Source organism: Zeugodacus cucurbitae, chromosome 4 (genome assembly GCF_028554725.1).
Source record: "Zeugodacus cucurbitae isolate PBARC_wt_2022May chromosome 4, idZeuCucr1.2, whole genome shotgun sequence".
NCBI lineage: Eukaryota > Metazoa > Arthropoda > Insecta > Diptera > Tephritidae > Zeugodacus > Zeugodacus cucurbitae.
The window spans coordinates 49055666-49076309 of record NC_071669.1 but is presented as its reverse complement, the minus strand read 5'-3'; the positions used below and the strand labels follow the sequence as shown (position 1 = coordinate 49076309).

At 34.6% G+C, this 20644-nt stretch overlaps 1 protein-coding gene across 3 annotated transcripts in view; it reads left to right on the top strand.

The window, feature by feature from the left end:
* The window catches only part of LOC128921795 (division abnormally delayed protein-like), a 289849-nt gene extending 270969 nt beyond the window's left edge, over nt 1–18880 (top strand). For all 3 annotated transcript variants that reach the window (XM_054230179.1, XM_054230180.1, XM_054230181.1), the window contains exons 3-4: nt 1936–2079; nt 18240–18880. In XM_054230179.1, the coding sequence (XP_054086154.1) occupies nt 1936–2079; nt 18240–18289 (194 nt within the window). In that variant the 3' untranslated portion in view covers nt 18290–18880. The remainder of the gene's footprint in view (nt 1–1935; nt 2080–18239) is intronic.
* The last annotated feature ends 1764 nt before the right edge of the window (nt 18881–20644 follow it).

Here is a 20644-nt window from a genome sequence, read left to right as displayed (position 1 = left end):
GCACTCCCTTCCTTGTTACATCAGATGTGTCAGCTAGCGGTTCGTTGGTCCACCTTTTCGGGTGGACAGCGCTCAGGCGGACCTTTAGATAAGCTTTTCAGCCATGCTGGCTCCTAGTCATGTAATCAGCAACACAGCATGAGGCACACATGCCACACTTATCGGAGAGATTTAATCCAAGACCCGTGGTCAGAAGATCCAAATTTGAATTTGAATATCCTCGATGACCGTTAATATTTAAAGCACTAGCGAATCCTCAAGGCTCCTGTCAGAAAAATACTTGCTTATATTCCATATTCACTTCAGAAAAAATCATGACCCCTATTGCAAACGTGCGCACTCGGGCACTCATTTCGGACCGGCCAAGGTTAAGTGTTTTGCCGTCATTTATTATTTAGGCCTCTTCGGTACTTCACTACCAGTTAAAAACTGTGCGCGCTCTGAATGTGCCGAAAATTGCAATGTGTGTTGCATGCAGCGTCACTTTTTAAGCAAATCATGCAAATCTCTCACCAAGGACCGTCGAGTATTTTTGTGTTTGTTTGTATTGTTGTTATTGTTGTTATTGAAGTTGCAGTTAGTTGCCGCACAAGTGAAGTACCGTGTGTGTACATGTGCACCTCTATGTTGCAAAGTAATGGCGCCTCCATGGTGTGCCACATATTGCAGTGACATTCGGAAATGCTCCAAAAAACAGAGAACGATGTTAAAAAAAAGTTGTGTAAAAGCAGTGCAGGCAAAATGGCGCTGCATGCCACACATGTATACACAGCGGTATTTGTGTGGCAACTACGTGCCTGGCAGTAAAGTTGAAAAAGACCGTCGCCCACTCGCATGCACGCACCTTGACACCGATTGACGGCAAGCGGCGACAGACACTTTTCCAATTTCGCACTTTTCTTCTTCTCGTTTCCTCTATTTTTTGCGTGCAACACTTTATTCTTTTATTTTTAGCTTTAACTGCGTGCGTGTATCCACATTTACTGAATTTTTCAATTTGCGCATAAAAGATGGCCTCTTCCGTTTTTGCTCGCAAAACCCCGAAAGCTTGGCTGCACGCATAAGCCGAGTGTGAAAAGCGATGAAGGCTACAATAATACACCTACACATAGTTGTAGCCTCCTGTTGTTGTAATAGTTTTGTGTGAGTGTGTCATTATTCTAATAGTTTTTTTGTTGCACAGCTGGAAGCCGTTGAGGTACGAAACCATTTACTTTCTCAAATATACTACTTCTATTGCTGAAATAATTATGCAATTCATCACATTTTTGCGAAAAGCTTTGGTCTCTCACTCTCTAGAAACGGAAATATAAGTATGTTTCTCAAAGTGCTCTGAACAGAGTCCTCAGACTTAATAGTCTAATGTTCATTTAGCACTCACTGTTCGACTGACTCATCGAGTCATCGCGATTGTTTAGACCCCGAGAAAGACAAATTTTCTTAGTACTTGTCTCTCACTTTACGCATTTAAATCACTATCAATGCTTCAAAGCCACTCAAATTTAATCACACACAACATTCCTTCAAAAATACTCAAACTCTTTTCAACTGCAATTACAGGTGAATTTTAATCCAAACAAAATTTTTGTGTATTTTCAATAAAAAAGAATGTATGAGTGCAAAGCATTCGAACAACTTCCCCGCTATACATAAGTCTTCAGTTTTACAAGTACCACTTCTCCTGAGCGGATTTACTATGAAAAGTCAGCAGTTGAATTGAGCGCAAACTCATACTGTTTTTGAAAGCCTCTTATTTGGAATTTATATGAATATTTATATGGAATTCAACGAAATATAATTTATGACCTATTTATGACCTATAATTTATACCTATATAATACTACTTACCTTATATACTACTACGCATTAAATATTATATTCTTACATAAAAATTATATTTTTCCAATTATTTATGATTTCCGTTTACTCTTCCAGGTGCTCTTTGTGGCGGCCATTGCTGCACGAATTCAACCGAATTGGAGCTGAGAAAGAAGTCCACTGGCGAATTTGAACGACTGTTGCATCACCATACCAATAGTCTGCGCGGCATACTCGAATCTACGGCGAATCTATTTCAAAGTGAGTGCAAAGTTTACATTTTATATTAAAAAAAAATCTAAAACCAGATATTTTTTCGAAATTTTATTTGTTCAAAAACATAAAATAATTAATTTTGGAATATTTAAAAAAATTAAATTTTTTTTTGTAAAAAAGTTTTAAAGAATTGAATAATTGTCGAAATTTAAATTGAATACAAAAATGTATTTTTTAGAAAAACATAACACTATCGTTCGTTGAATTAAAATTCAAATCAACTCTACTGTGCGTGCCGCCCAAAGTTCTTACCTAAAACACGAAAATTCTAAAATTTACAAATTCAAAAGATAGCTACATAGAAAGTGCAGAAAGAGGTGTAGAGATAACAGTCAGGTTTTTAATTTTATTTTTTTTGCATTTCATGCAAATTTTTAACGCCAAATTCTTTACAATAAAACAAGTCAATCCCAACGAAACGTAAAATTATGACTTCCTTTTTGGTATATTCGCGAGCACTGTAGCAGCACGCCGTTACGCCCGCTTCAAAGCTCATAATGCAGAATTTGCACAAAAAGGCAGAAGAAGCAAAAACAAAACCAAAAAATTTTTCAGAATTATATACAATGCTCACACACGCCATGCAAATTCAAATAATTATGCTAATTTGACGGATTTTTGATGCATAAAACAATTGCAAAAAATTTTAAATCATACTATTACAACAATGCATAACAATAACAACATTGCCAAAAAGTAAACATTAGCATTTAATTTTATAACTAAAAAGGATTTATGAAGAGAAATGCAACGTTTTGTCTGCGCTGTGATTTGAATAAATAAAATTTGCAAACACATACTCGTACATAAAACAAACATATTGATGTGTATGTATGTGTATTTCTGTTGTTGCTGCCATTTGTTTTGATGAATTGGCATGTAGCGCTTGCTCCGGCGCGTATATTTGTGACATTTTAACCGAATTATCATAGTCATTAGCATTTTGGTTGCAAATAAATGCACGAATATATTGTTGTATTTATACACATACATTTACATATGTATATTCACTGAGATTTATAAAGGCAACAATTTAGTAACAATTTTGGTATTGTGTTGGCCATAAAGCAGTCATTAGGGGTCTTAAAAGCAACTTTTGAGTACCTTATATGAATGAGTTATGATTTACTTATGAATTAATAAAATTTTATGGAAGCTACTTGGTGAATGCTGACATATCGTGATTTTTCAATAACGCTATTTGAATCCCATATTATTTTCGAACAGTTTGCATTTATTGCAATGCTCACAAAGGAGTAAGTAATTTGGGTAGGCATTCAAAAAGCTTTCGCTTAGAACTCGGGTCAGATTCATCATAACCTAATACTTTCTATTACCAATGTCTTGTTTGTTAATGGTATCTTATCTTCACAACTATATGAATATAATGCCTCGCCATGCCATGCTATATATTGTAATATATCTAGAAACATGCATACATTCTGGCGCATTAAGAAATTTTTTCCAAATAGATTGGCTGACTTTATAATGGCGCATTCTGTTAGACTATCGATATGAAAATGATGTGGTTCAACCCAAGAAATTCTTCATCAATATTTCACATTAAAAGCACTTAAATAGGTTAAAATAATTTGTAATAGTTCCTAAAATTGATCAACGACTAACCTTTTAGTTTTCATCATCCATCATCCAAATCTGTGGGTATAATATCATAATAGTACCAGATTCAGAATGTTGCATAGCTCACTTGAATACCTATGCAGTTCAAATAATAATAAAAAGAAATTTTTATTGCCTTGGGTTTATAACATAAAAATATTGAGGTTAGTAATTTTTCGAAAAGAAAATAGTAATTTATGTTTATCCATATATATATAAACATATACTCTGTTCTAATAAATATGAGCGCATTATTAAACAAATGACGATTTTTCAATTTGAATGCACTACTCTTAACTATAGATCATTAAGTTTATTGTTTTGCTTTTAGACCAGCTGGAATGTTATGTATTCATGTCATTCTCTGTATTTATGCTGCAATTGTTTTCATCTTCTGTGTTCTAGTAAAATCACTGATCGACATCCACGAGCATTCGAAATTACTAGTCATACAAAGATACATACATTTGGATATTTTATAGTATTTTTATTTATTTTTTGTTTCTTTGTTATTGTTTTTTTTGTAATGCTCATTGTGTTACAAATGACTCTGTCAGCAGATATAGAAAAATTCTTCGAACTACAAACCGCGCGCATATGAGTATTTATAGAAAACATAAAACATACAATTCTTCAATTACTGTCTACGCCATTTAAGCACATTTATATGCATAAATATACACATGTATATTCATATTCATATATACATATATTATTACTCTTCTGTTATTTGTTGTTCATTGTCTTTTGTTACAAAAGTGATAGATATCATCAGCATACTTATAAAGCCATAGGCACATAATGATAGTTTGGATAGTTTAACGGTACTTCAGAACCACTGAAAGTAGAAAATTTCTGGTATTTTGAATAGATACTTACAGACATCTGGAAGCACACCTAAATTTTTTGCACAAATGTCACTAAGCCCCTCTTAGGACCCACCAGCTAAGTCTTTCTTCATGCTCATGGCGCTATATACTTAAATGACAATGAAATCTTTGCTTAATGGCCTTCTGCCAGCTGCCAGCTGCCTGCTGCTATTTATTGTCATTTATTTCAAGGCTTTGCTATTTTCGGTAATTCTATTTTATTTCAATTTATACGAAGACACACACACATACATACACTCATACACAAATAAATTAGCAGTGACATGGTTCGTGCTTCAATTGTAATCATAAGCAAACATGCGCGCATGATGTCATTCGCAAATAAATTAATTAACGTGATCATCATAACATTGAAATCTGATTGATTCTTATAGCTGTATACACAAATACCCACATACAAGCAAAGATATAAATGCAAATTTGTATTTCATATAAATTGTCAGCCCCCTCCTCACCAAATAGTTGAATTCTCCTCATAAATGTCTAAGAGTGGGTGTCGCATTTTTCCAAATCCAGTACAACGAAATATTTATTCTCCTTTTGTTCTCAAAACTACTGATATCATTAGCAAATTTTTTTATATTCATTAAACGTTATGAATATTGTTTTCGAGTAGTTGTTGTTGGCGTTTAGTAATAGCAATTGAAATCGGATTATTGCTGAGTTAAACAGCAATTAAAGCATTTAATTTCATTTATAAACACAACTCGAGATTGCAATTGCTTTGTGGAAGTATATATCAAAAAGTATATTATGGAATATACAATTTTCGAAATGACTCCGAAAAGTGTCTGAATAGACTCCTAAATGTATCCGAATAAATATATAAAGTTAGTTAATTGGCAATATTTTGGGCTATATGTTGTTTCGGAAATAATAATAATAATCTATGCTAGGAAAAATTATAAAAAAGCACAATGCACTAATTGAAATTTCTACACAGACAATGAAGTGCGAAAGGTTTTCTTTTTCGGTTCGGATTTAAGGCAATTTGCAACAGAGACGTGGGAATAGCACCAATTGTTCCCTTAAGCCAAGGATATGTATATATGTATCAAATAAAAAAACATAGGTTTTTAACTAAAGCCTTCATGCCTGCGGACTGCCTCTCTACCATAGCATATGCTCATGTACATGTATTTGTGGCTTATATTTATTGGTTTTACACTACCATAGAAAAAATACATTTCTAAGTGTCAGCAACATTTTCTAAAATATTTGCTTAGCTACAATTGTATACCAAATGCAATTTCAAACAAAATGTTGGCTATAAAGCGTCGACAAACGCCTATTTTATGCCTTTGCATTCGTATGTGTGTGTGCAAAATGCTTGGTGTGAGAGCTCAATGCTAAAAACAGTAGAAATTCATGTCTGAGTGTGTGAAGAGCTGTGTTGTGGCAATAAAAGGTTACCAACCGACACACCATTTTATCTCGGGTCACACAGGCGATTTGTCCGGGTTTTGTTTTCCACCAGCCAGAGTTTGTGACAATAGTTTTAGATAATTTGTATTTTTATGCAATTTTTTTCGCAGTAGATTTGGTCACTTGTTATTACTGCACGCCGAAATGTAGGCAACACCTAGTAACCTACTTTTTGATATACAACTTGAGTAAGATATCCATGCAAAGAAACTTCTACGGGCTTTCAAAAAGTATTAGTCCCCTTGAATCCCTTGATCAAATAGTGACTCATTAGTGTACCTCTAACACCAGTTACTCTTCAAGAAAGTTCTATGCATATTTCTTAGGTCTTAATTGATCGAAACTGTCTTTCCTTTGCATCATTTTTTCGTATTAACATATTTCTGTAGCATACATACATTTACGGGCCTCCTACAGGATTTATACAGGCATATGTAAAGTCGAAGTTGCATGCACAATGCTGCCACACGCCCTTTTTAGTAATCAAATAATGCAGTAAAAAGCACTTCGTTTTTCGCATGCACATATGCGAGTATGTTTGTATGAAGAATTGGTTGTGTTAAACTCTATGTGAAGCCAACCAAAGGATTTCACAACAATACACAGTGTAACACTTTGAAGCAGAAGTAGGCAAAACACAAACGCAACGGCAAAAGCGTGAAAAACTTTTGCGAATGTTGCCTTCCTTTACTAAAAGCGTCGAAACGTGTTGGGAAGCTAATTGCAGTGCTTTAAGCGGGCTTTGTTTGTGTGTAAATCTCCGCATGTAATTCTCCGGCGTACGAGAGCAATAATAATCATTACAAAGTGTGCGTACAAAAGTAGTGCAAAACGGAAATGAAAGCAAAGCGGAACCGGAAAGGCTTTATACCTAAGGGCTGTGTTGCTTACAACTAATGTGCGTTTGTGTGAGTAAAGGCAATTTTTAATCCGTGAAAAAGTCGGGTAATAAGCATACCGACAAATAAAAACTTCTATTTCACTTACACGTACGTCCGTATGAATAATTTAAGCTTTTGCATTTGCATCGCCATGTGGGCGTAATTGAAATCCTCGTTTTCGCTCGCTCGCCTTCCACTGCAACGAAACTGAAATATGCAAAAATATTAGCATTAAGTGTATAAAATGTGCAATTATCTGCTTGAATTTAATACACATTTCCATTTGCATGCGTTATGATTGCTGTTAGTGTTGTTGTGGTTCTTCTTTTGGTTCGCTGTCATGAGCTTTGGATGTTACTGTTATTACTGTTGTTGTTTTTCTTCTGATACACACTTGTGCTCTTAAGTTTTGTTATAGTTATTGTCGTTGTTGTTTTGTTGCCCAGTTGTTACACAGCCGTCATGCTGTTTTTAAATTTATTCTAGGCGGATGTTATGTATACGCCATGACGTCAACACTCCGTTTATACAGGCATTTGAATTACCTAAGGTGAATCACTGCAATGGCTGATATTGGTGTAATTTTGTTTTTATAAAAGAAAGTGTTTGGAATTAGAGGAATATGAATTCTTCCAACCTTAAACTAGTTGTGTTGTTGAAAGTATTTGCTATCTCTATAACCAAAGTTGTCAGACTGGGAATTTTTTCATTGAAATTTTAATATTTTCATAGAATTATTTTAATATTAACTGTAACAGGTATTTTTTTTTTAATTTATATATAAAAAATATTTATTATACACAGTATTCATGTTTTATTCATACCAACAGAGCTTTTTCAATTCTGTTCGAGCTCAAATGAACATTTTTGTTACTACTTCTTATACTACTACTTCTTATATGCAAGAAACCAGTCTTTTGAATAAATGTGTTTATTTAAGTGAACTTTAGTACAATATTTAATTATATAGGGTGATTTTTTAAGAGCTTGATAACTTTTTTTAAAAAAAAAAATTTGCAAAATCTCATCGGTTCTTTATTTGAAACGTTAGATTGGTTCATGACATTTACTTTTTGAAGATAATTTCATTTAAATGTTGACCGCGGCTGCGTCTTAGGTGGTCCATTCGGAAAGTCCAATTTTGGGCAACTTTTTCGAGCATTTCGGCCGGAATAGCCCGAATTTCTTCGGAAATGTTGTCTTCCAAAGCTGGAATAGTTGCTGGCTTATTTCTGTAGACTTTAGACTTGACGTAGCCCCACAAAAAATAGTCTAAAGGCGTTAAATCGCATGATCTTGGTGGCCAACTTACGGGTCCATTTCTTGAGATGAATTGTTCTCCGAAGTTTTCCCTCAAAATGGCCATAGAATCGCGAGCTGTGTGGCATGTAGCGCCATCTTGTTGAAACCACATGTCAACCAAGTTCAGTTCTTCCATTTTTGGCAACAAAAAGTTTGTTAGCATCGAACGATAGCGATCGCCATTCACCGTAACGTTGCGTCCAACAGCATCTTTGAAAAAATACGGTCCAATGATTCCACCAGCGTACAAACCACACCAAACAGTGCATTTTTCGGGATGCATGGGCAGTTCTTGAACGGCTTCTGGTTGCTCTTCACCCCAAATGCGGCAATTTTGCTTATTTACGTAGCCATTCAACCAGAAATGAGCCTCATCGCTGAACAAAATTTGTCGATAAAAAAGCGGATTTCACATTTCGAACCGAACACTGATTTTGGTAATAAAATTCAATGATTTGCAAGCGTTGCTCGTTAGTAAGTCTATTCATGATGAAATGTCAAAGCATACTGAGCATCTTTCTCTTTGACACCATGTCTGAAATCCCACGTGATCTGTCAAATACTAATGCATGAAAATCCTAACCTCAAAAAAATCACCCGTTATTTAAGCGCACATAACCTCACAAATTGTTTCTTCAGTGACGTTCTCATTTGCTCCTAATCCTGTTTAGGTAAATGTGCGAAATATGCAAATTATGATTAGAACATTTGATACAGCAATTGATGGCACACAGCAGCCAACCGGTGCATAATAACCAACATACCAATGTATGTGTATATGCATGTGGGCAGCATGATTGTTGTCACTTATTAAATTTTTAATGAAGGTGCTTACGCTGAGAGACATGGAATTTAGGTGAATTGCTGTGTTGCTGTGCGCTCCCACAAGTTTTCAAATAAACACGAGTATATGGACGTTGGTTATAGAGGCTTATACGTTTGATAGACATACAAAAAGTTTTTTAATATTTACAGAGCAATATATTTATGTATACGTAGGTCAAATACTTGAAACTCAAAGTATAACTAAAGGTTTTTGATTTTACTGATTTTATTGTAAATCGGTATCAGCTAATGTAATTTAAGATATTTTTATTATGTTAATCGATATCTAAAAAGTTAGTTTAGGACCTGTGCAGCCCGAGCTATGACTCTAGTAACCACCACATCTCTTGAGCAAGTGAAATTAATTAAGTAGTTACTAGTACGAATAATAATCTTACATAATACTAGGTTGGTATAGTGGAAAGTTCGATATATAACGTGGGAACAGTAGTTTTACTCTAATTGACTAATACATATTATTATTAAAATAATACAGTTTTCATATTATCAATTAAACGATAAGTGAAGAAGTATTTTTTTTTATTTTTTACTACGACTAATTACAACGCCAATACCAACAAAGCCTCTCTGTTGCAAAGTCACATGGAAGAAAAATACATGGAAGTCTTTAAATAAACACACAACTGCAAATATGCCTTAGAATCCGCCACAAACACACAAGCAGGTAATGCAGTGGCAACAAAAAAATGCGCCGGTTCGATGACTGGTGAGCATTCAATTAATTTTACTATTTTAAATGTCCGCTCAACTTGATTTGCATCCATAAAATCCGTGCAGACTCATTTAGAATATAGTATAGAATAAAACCTGAACAGCACCAACAGACCAGCAGCGCTTCATGACGTGACACGGGGTGTTGCAAGCACAGCGCCTGCAGCTGCGGACAATGCCACACAGCTGCCTCTAGCACAAAGTCTTCTGTCTGCCACAATGGCATCTCCACGCTTTTGTGCACTCAAAGAGTCAACGCCGACTACTTAACGTGGCTAACGACAATCACAACTTGTGGCAACTGGACTTGCGTCAGGCGGAAGGCGAACGTGCGACAGCAGCATGTTACTATACACTCTTTAAGAATTGAAGAAGTAGAAGTAGCAGAATGACTTTACTTTGTGTGCAACGGTGCTGCAAGCCCATTTTGACTTGAGGAATTTATATGAGAATTCCAAATTAGAAAGTGACTGTAGAAAGATATTCACGCAGAAGGGTCAAAGCGGTGGAGAGTTGTCATGAGAGGATGAAAGATATGCATGAAAATAAAAAGAAGTTAGAAGTACTAAATAGACTACCCAACGACGTAGTTGAATGTGAATTGCGAATGGAGGCTCAAGCGGGTCCTAAGAGGTACCACGTTGGATTACAAAATGCACTGTCCGAGCAATGCAACAGCGCTCCTGCTGAGAATCCCAAAGGTCTTTCTGAAGAACACTCGTGGTATTAAAAAAAAGTAGAAGAATAGAGAAGCTAAGGCGCGAACCTTAAGAAAGAATTGAATGATTTAAAATTAGAAAATAGAAATGCAAACAAAGAGGAATTTCAGAAAGTTAATATAATTGTTGGAGAGTAGACAACACTATCGCAATGTCAGAGAAATCTAGACTAAAGAATCATCGTAAATGAGAAGGCGCAGTATAATAATATAGATACATAAAAGTATATAGATATGTTTATAAAGGGGTGTTTTGTAGTCAGCTGTGACTCAAGAGGGTAAATAATATGTTTCGAGCTAAACCTAACCTAAATTGACGACGCTGGTTTGGAAAGTAGTTTCATTATACCATTTCATCTTTATTTTATCATTAAACTTTTCAAACCAGCGTCGTTAATTTAGGTTAGATTTGAGGTTTCCTTTAATGACCGTTATAAATTATCATCACAACAGAACTTCTGACTGACAGATAGTATACTGTGAGATTATTTAAGCATTAACGAATTTCCACAATGACCGACACTTTAGATAGAGACGTAATATAGCTTATCAGTGAGGTCTTCAGAATCGTGTGGGTTTAGTCTTCAAATATATATATTTCAAATTTTCATGAGGTTCGGACCTTCGCTAAATTGAACATCTCAGTAGGAGAATGAGGAACAAACTCAAAATACAATTATTTACCCTCGTAGCTGCAAGAAAGAACTGGCCATTATAGCGTGGGAATCTGAAAATATTTTTGTGCACATACGGTTGGCAGCCGAAGAGGCGCGTACGTCAACAAAAAGGAAGCGAACAAAATGAGCCAAGTTTATATGAGCGGCCAGAGCTGCGCTTAAGCGCGCAAGTTTTCAGTTGAATGACTAAAGTTGCATTACAAAAAACAAATAAACGAAAATAAAACCAAAGGAAAACAAAGAAGAACAAAAGCTAAGGAAAGGAAGCAAGCAAAAATAAAGTTCGAAGGAAAACCAAATAAAAAACGCTGATGCGCTGCAGCTCTGTAACCTGTACAAAGTGCTGCTTCAAGTAAAGAAAAAAACGAAAAAAAAACCGCCAAGAACACAAAGAGTGTCAGTAAGGAGGAAGAGTAAAGCAATACCCAAACGAAGAATAATAAGGAAATCGAAAACAGCGCAGCAATAATGACGGCCAAATGAAATTGAAATGCGAATAATGAAGTTGAGTTGTTTCACACGAATTCTAATCCATTGCAGCCACAGTGCTTTTATTGCATGCCACATGACTGATGTATATGCGCAGCTCCAGTTACCCAGCTCCAGGCTGAACTTACTGCAAAATTTTTTCTCTTCTTCTGGTTTGCTTTTATTCACTCTTTTAGTTTTTGTGCGCTTATTTTTGGAAAATTGTGGCTTGGCAGCTTTAGTGGCAACCTATACCTAGTGCACATCTTAAACGCTGTGGTATTTTGGATTATGCTGCTTGCCATATTCTTCTTTCAGCTGAAGGTATTCTTCTTCATGTATCTGTATGTATGTGTGTCTGTTTGTATGCTTGAGAAAACTGGTTTAGGTATTTACATTTATAGGCTGCCCAGACATTCCATAGGGGGCATTTGCACTTAGTACCGACTTGGTATTTGGTAGCTTTGCTGGCTTGTAGTAGTTTGTGGTAGGCACTTTGCTGTTTTGCCACACACACCTCTCATGCTTGCCATTGAAATTGCTTTCTGGTAGTGAAATTTCTCAGCAATTCAATTAGATTTTATGTGCAATGTCTGTTGTTGTTGCCACACATTTGGTGGTTGTTTTGCAAAACGTTGCTCCGTAGCTTAAACCACAAGCTTTACTTTATGATACGCCGCAACATGAGAGCTCTGATGCTCGTACTTGCAACGTGGAGTCAAGTACTTGTTCTTGTTATGTGCAATTGCTTGTGGCTGCAAGGAAATTCCATGCCATTTTACACTTTACGGAATTCCGACTTTGTTAGCTAGGCAGTTGTGGTAGGGTCCACAAATCGTACAAATATTCGATGATTTTCCACCAACCCAACGCTGTGTGGCATCCACAAATTGCATATTTATATAAATATATAAATAAATTTCATGTGCCCCTCAATTTTAATCATTAACTGAGAATCATTGCCTAAATTGAAAAATTACACCTTTTTTCTGGGAGCAAATTTAAATTTGTTAAATGCCACATATATGTTGGTGACTTACATGTCATCTCATGAGAACGCTGAAAATATGGATATTTCTAACACATTAGAAAAAAATTTCGCTCAATCTCATATTTGATCATGGCCGCATCTAGAACCCACACACCTCAGATCGTAGTCATATGCTCTCCGAAATTGATTACTACGACTATCTCGTGTTTTTTCATTTCTGAATTAATGTATTTCGAATACATAATATTTTCTTAAAAAATAGCAAACAGCACCTTCAATCTTATAACTAAGACTAAATTTTAATATATGTACATACATATGTATATCTGTACCCACAACCGCTCGCACACGAAATCTCTTGGCTGACAACTTCAAATGTGCCACAAATCAACACATCCAAATTCATTAAATTTTATCTTAATCCCAATATTCTTTAATCTTTATTAACAAATACAATTATGTGCATATATTTAGACACACGCGCTCATTCACAGAAAATTAATTCTTATCAGCTCGCTGTATCTCCGTCTGCGTTTATTTTCACTTCGCCAATGGTACACGTTCATTAATTAATTAATTTACACGAAACGATTTCCACTCGCAATTCGCAATTTAATTTAAATATTTTCCACACTGATCGCCTTATAACGTTATAACCATAGAATTGGTCATTTCATTTGTAATGCTAATGCATGGACTACACGTGCTACAAGTTCTATCGCATGCTGACGATGGCAACAACAAAACCGAATTTCATTGAATTGGCAGAGGCATGACTGTAGTGGACTTTAAAAAGGAAGTAACAAAATGGGAATATGGCAAATTAAAGTCTAAAAATAAACTTGGATTCTGCACTGTTAAAATACATAGAAATTTCTAGTATGAGTGTATACCCTGTAGGAAAAAGAGTAGCAGTTATAGTACATTTGTTTTGTAGTTAGAGCCAAATTTCAAACGTGCGCCAGAGGCTGCATGAATTGAGCTTCGGATCTATATATAACTCCACCGGTCTTCAGATCTGGTCCTAGAGATTCCTTCTTGATCTCTCACCTTAAATAGATGATAAATAGATGGTGGCTGAAATGATGTCACCGAAAATTAATCCAACTTTGATTCAGGAAACTTTTCAACAACTAAGTCAGTCTGTCTTTTGCAGCTTTGTTTTCAAAGAATTTCAGATTTCAATCAGACCGAGAGGAAGGAATATTTCATATAAACAATAGGTTCATTTTTTTGTAAGAATACTACACTGGATTGCAATTATCTGATTTATATGGACTAAATATTATGGGCTGATTCTTAGTTGTTCGAAACTCAATTGGCATAAGGAAGCCGCGAAAGAATTCTGGGATTATACATTTCTTAGCTCTATTACATTTTTGTTTGCTTACATAATTAGTATTCTAAACGAAGATGGCTGCGGTTCTTTGAACACTCACGAAATAGTCCACGATTTGCATTTCCGCAGCGTTCTTATATAGGAACAAATGAAAGCGATGCTGTTATGGCTTTAAAATGTATATTGTTGTTATTGCACCAAGTATCTAAACGTATTATCTGTTATAATCCTTTCAACTCTATTGCACAACCTTTTGAAGCGAATCTTAAGAGCAGAAAATTAGATTTTTCTATTAGAATAACTCTTAATCCGTCGACTATTTGGACGATGTATTTTTGGCATGCTACAAGGCACATGCATTTGCCATGCTGAAAGGCGATGCGCAACTGCAGTCAATGCTGCTGACTGGTAATATTGCTGGCATACTTACACAAAGATTCACACTGACTGATCAGCAATCTGAGCGTGGCAAACCAGGGCCACAGTGCGCTGAGTACACTCGTTCAGCTCATAATCATTGGCAATTTGAATTCGCATTTAATTTTCAGTTGAAAGCTATGCGATTTCCATAGAAAATTGCTCAAACACATCTAAACATATAGTCACTAACACAGGCGCACAGTGCTGTCCGCGCTCACTTCCTCTGTTTATTGTAATAAAATTTATATTTTAATATAATTTTCAGCTTATGAGCCATTATGAAATTACAAACAAATGTTGGCCAGCCGGATTTGCTTTGCAGCGCTTCGTTAGTTGTTGCTGGGAACATCGCAGCGCACTTGATGGCTAAAAGCTTTGTGTGCTTATTAAAAGCATTTACATATTTACATTGGATTATGTGTGTTTCCTTTTAATATATGTGTGTATGCAGAAAAAATAGTTCTTAGTTGGTAATTTACGTAAATGAAAGTATTCATTAATGGCTAAATTCATAAATCAAACGTTTATGTGAAACACTCTTAAAGCTTTCAAATATCAAAAGCCTATTTGCGATTTCTTATCGCAGAAATAACTAATTAAATCGTTTGATCTACTGATTCTTTATCAGAAATTAATTATATTCTCAATAGAATCATACTTATATTATTAATGGGCCTGAAAAGAAGTGATGTAAGGATCATTTTATATAAATATTAAGATAAAAATACAATAAGTCCAAATTAGTTTTAAAAATACACTTCTTTTACGTAAAGGGTTAGATCACTTTAAAATTTCCAGAACATTGTTTTTCTCTCCTAAAAAGCTACTTTCTTTTAGACTTTACTTTACTTTAAAACAATTCGAATCGCTTTAAAAGAGAGCGAAGAATATTGAAATGAGGAACATTGAAAGTGTCCTCTCGGATCTCTGTCAAAATTTTTCACTGTTTTGTAGAGATTATAATAAACACTTTTGACCACAAAGCATCGCGTTAATGCAAACCAAAATACTAATAGAAATGCCAGAATACTCGTACCAGTCTAAGGATCATCCCTCAATTTCTGTGCTACTTTCGAAACTATTTGCAAAGTTGCGCAGTTAAATCGAGAATTATACTTAGTCAGTGAATGCTAAATCCTGAAAACGACATCTTGACAAGTGACATACCTTGAAAATTAAATTTAAATTTCTTAGTCTACAGAAAAAAACTAAATATAGAAGAGTTGCTGTTTTTACTCCGTACTTCTTATGGAATTGATTGGATTATGTTTTACGATAATAGTAGATTAATTAACGTTGAAATCGTTTCAGAAATTTATTAATAAACACCATAACAGATTTAAAGATACACGATTATTTAAATTATATACACACAGATATGTATGTGTTTATTGATCGAGATATTGCTTATATTAATATCGACCGAATTGTGCAATGATCCGCAATATTGTTCACAATGATCTCTTCGACACGCTTGATTAAATAATATGCATATATAAATACATGTCTACGTGGATACTATATATATGTATAATAATGTGAAATGTTGAATTCAATAGAATTGCTTGCAAATACATATACATACATAAGTACAATAAATGAGGATTTGTAGTATAATATATACATATACATTGGAAAAATTGCTTTCTCACATTCACTTTGCAATAATTTGTGGTGTCAGTTGCTCACAACTAATTAAACGCTTCCGCTTATGTTAATAAATCAATTAAATGTTGTACACCACAATAATTCAGCAATATAACTATGTTGTATCTATGTAGTTTGGTTTTATTTATGGTCTTCATTGAGTGTAATATTAATTTAATGCGATATAATAATTAAATATGAATTCTCTAGTTACAATTATAGTTAGGGGGAAAGAGCGTAAAAAACTGCTGCTGCAATTGATTGCACTTCCGCTAATCTCAATCGCATGCATTCATTCTTCTGCAAACCAGAGTTAACAGCATTCCGCAGTTACGACATCCGCTTGGTCAAGTTAAACTAGTAGACAAGGCAGCTGCCAATCGAAATGGGTTTTTTTAGTTAATTATTTATTTTTAAATCAATTTAGCACACTTCTGGTTGATCAGCACGGTTGAGATGATGTCATTATTAGAAAGCGATCAGTGTGACTATTTCCAAGCGATATCCAACGACTCTTTAAAATGCGCAATTTTTTATTATTTATTTGGTGCAGACACTTGAATATCTATATATGTATAAAAATATATGTACATGAACGTTATTTATAGCATTTATAAATTCAAATTTAACACAGTTGAAATATTTTCCTGATTAAAAAATTGGAAATCCTGTACTTTGATTAGGTTCGATTTAAGAGATATCAATAAGAAAGGAGAGGATTTACAGATCCGTATACAATCCAACGTTAAAAATAACATCTGCAGATGATCGCAACAGCGTGAAGCATGCAACTGGCCAACAACACAAACAACAATAAAAAAATTAAGAAGTGAAAAAAGTGAAATACAAACAAGAGTAAATTCAGTGAAAACATTGATTTTTGCCTGTAAACTCCGTGCCCACGGACAAATACGCTGAGAGTGAGCCGTTCAATTGCAAAGAAAATGGGCAACCATGAGCTCTACTGCAATGTTAAGAATTCTACATGCCATAACTGTATGTGTTTACGTATGAAAGTGCTGCATATTCACTTAAACCACACACCAGATTATTGAACGTGCTATATACGAGTATATTTCTCATGTAATAATTACGCTGCAGCCGTTGCTTTTCATTCTCGGACAGTAGTGATGATCAACAGATGGTCTATTTACGAAGCAGTGTGAACTGGCAGTCATATTTTGTAAATATACAAAAACACGAAACCGACTGCGATCGATCACATTCACTTCGAGTACTGCCGAATGGAGCAATACAGAAGAATGTGGCCTATTAAAGTGCGGCCACACACATATGTAGAATGAAATAAGAAATTCGCACAAATTTTTAACCAAACTTGTTTCTTAAAACATCAAAACATAAACTGTGTTAGTTTTCAGCCGCAAATAAAGCGTATCTTTAGGTAAAATATCCGCAAAAATCCTTTAAAAAATACCATCATGATCGCGCATAAATCACACGCTATCACGCATTAAAGCCACACACTAAATCACGCCTACATACTAGCATAATCTCCATTAATCCATTAATCCATTAATCCATACATTCATACAAGCTTAGCATAAAACATACATCCCGAATTGTTAGGATCGGCACTCTTGCAGCGATCGCCAGTAAATCTCCCACATCCGTACCTAATCTACCTCCATCACCCAATTAACATGTTAGACACACCGCTGTATAACGGAAATTGCTGGTGAATTCTTTGACGGACGCGGCTTTGCAAAGCTAAGTTTGTTAGTGCTAAAGTCCGCGCTTTGTCAGCTTTGCCTACTTTGAATACCTGAAAAGTTGTGACACATTGTCATAAATCATGAATTTTGAAGGCGTTGAAAATCAACTTTATATGCTAAAAATCTCGAATTTTGTACATCTTACGGGCATTTTTTACTGCGAATGTATGTAGTTTACAGTTAATTAACATTGAAAATGATTTTCGACACACATTTTCTTAAGAAACAAGCTGACAGTAAGTGTGCAAAACGAGATTGAGGATGCTATTCTTGGGATTTATCAGAAGTTTTATTGTTACAGTTTTATTCTATTTTTGGCGGATTAAATTTTAAAGTAACTGTCGGCTTATTATTCCAGACTACTTTGTAGTTGTATAGTTTTTTGGAGGACATTTTTAAGCTTATATTAACACTTTGATCTAATGTCTTCATTTTCTAAAACCTTGTTTTAAACAATTTACATCTGTCTATTTACAGATAACGAGCTGCATTTACTTGTCCATCGACTCAATATCGGCTGTGTGTAATGTTGACAAACCGTAATCTGAGCATAGACCTTCTGTATAGTTCTGTAAGGAGGATTTCGAGTTTACCGAATTCAACGCCATCTGTATGGAAGCGAGCACAACACGTGCACCCAGTTGTGGTTCCACATCACTTTGTCTATGATGTACGGCTCGCTTACTTAAGTCGCACGATATTCCAAATGGTCTTGGCGTCTTACATCCCACTGGTCAAGTGGTTCATTTACCCAGTGGATTTGTTTGTGACTCAACAAGTGACGAGATTTCTATGAGTGATGCCGGATCGCATACTTTTACCTGTGATGTGATGGATCCGACTACTGAGCTGACAACATCAAGTCCATTCACTTGAGATTATACAACTCCAATTGCAAGAGATAGGATTCGTTATAATTAAATAAAATTTGAAGTTAATTTGTAGTTTTCTTTCAAATATATATAGTGTCGCAATAGGAGAGGTGTTGAGTGTGCCTGGCCTCCCAACACATACTTACTTGGGAAAGGAATATAAAGCTTGTACTATTTATAAATCATTTCAATTAATTTTGTTTAAATAATTTAATAAATTAATATCACTGAATTTCAAATTTTTAACTACACTGGTTTCAAATTTATTTCACATTGTGGCTGAGAAACCGTTCTCCCAAGAGAACAGACTACAGGTAAGTGCAAAAGACAACCAACCCAATACCCAATTGGTACCTAATATACACATTAAAAAAATTACATTTATGATTACGATTTTCTTCGAAGTGACTCGAATTTTCCACTTACAGATTTGAATTTGAACATACCGAAATATTTAATTTTCCCTTTCTGCAATGCACTTGTGTTATGTAAATTGGCTGACAAACGCAATCCAACTGGAATTTAGTTCGTGATGTCGCAATTTAAATCATCATTTGTGAGTTATCTTATCAGAACATATAGAGATATTTTATTAGTTTGCCCGAGTCCATGATATGTAAAATGAAAAATAGTTTATCTAACATTAAACTGGGTAAATATTTAGGTATTTACAAATTTCATTCAATTTTACAATTACACTTGAGGTGTCACTACAAGGTTAAAGCCGCTGTAAATATACGTTTTAATGTCTTAATTAGATGCAAGGTAAAATTAATATTATTGTTTATATGGAAGAGTAACATCGTGTAAAACATTTATTTATTCATCATATTCTGAAAAGTATGACAACTACGACGGTATATCCAGTTGTAAGATAATAACCGATTGATCCATTGATATTCGAGGTCACTTTGAATTCGACAGCGACAAGTTAAGAGTACAAAAGAGAGAAAAAGTTAAAAAAAAATACTGAATAACGACGAAGTAGAAATACTATATGATTTTCTCTTATTCTACAAAATATTCAAACTATCAGTACCAAGAATGTTATCGAAGGAAAACTGTCAAACTTTTAGTAATTGTAAGCCAAGCTTCCGCTCCGCTCAGTTAATTAGAGCGAGCCAGACCACATAGAAGACATAATTCATCCCAGATCTTAGCTTCGAGACAACTACATATTTTTCTTTTTTGCAAAGGAGGAGTTAATCCCTATTAAGAAAGTCACAAAATAAAGAAAATTATTAAATTCGTTTATTAAATGATATATATATCAAAGACCTTAAGCAATGGCACAATCCTTTGGTAAGAGAACGTGTTTAGTTGTATAAGTACTTGATATTCGTTTTTAATTTTTTGAATGTGAACAATCGGTAACCTATAAATAGAAGAGAAATGAGTAAGCGGGAGCGACATATGTATAGTTCGGTAACTACGGTACGTCGTAGGCAATATTCGAGATCCTGTTAGATCTGATTTAGTTCTCAATCCTTAGATTCAATATATTTTCTGAAGGTTCCGATATGACATCTCCAAAATTCAGGGTGTGATTTTTCCATGAGTAGAAATTATATATTTAGAAATTCCTGTATAAAATCTGACTAGTCTATGGCAGACAATATAAAAGGATTTTCTAAGGAGATTTGACTACTTGATCAGTGGCTGTGCTCCATAACCCAACTGGAATGAGATCAGTAACGAAATCTTAGAATTGATAGACATATCGTAGAAAATCAACTGGTTGTTGCTTGGCAAATTTGGTTTGCAGCTCTTACTAGTTATAAAGTAGTTTATTTGAATGATGCACATATATAAGGCTTCCAATTTGAATTATATGAATGAGTTATAGAGTTCTTGGATTTCATGCTGGCAAAGCAAACTGTAGTAAATACTAAATGAAAAATAAATCTACGTAAGTGTATTTATGGAAACCAAACGGAGTAGAGGAAACTACAAATGATAAACACAATAATCGAGCACAAAGTGGTTAAACATCAAATGGATGTGAGCAAG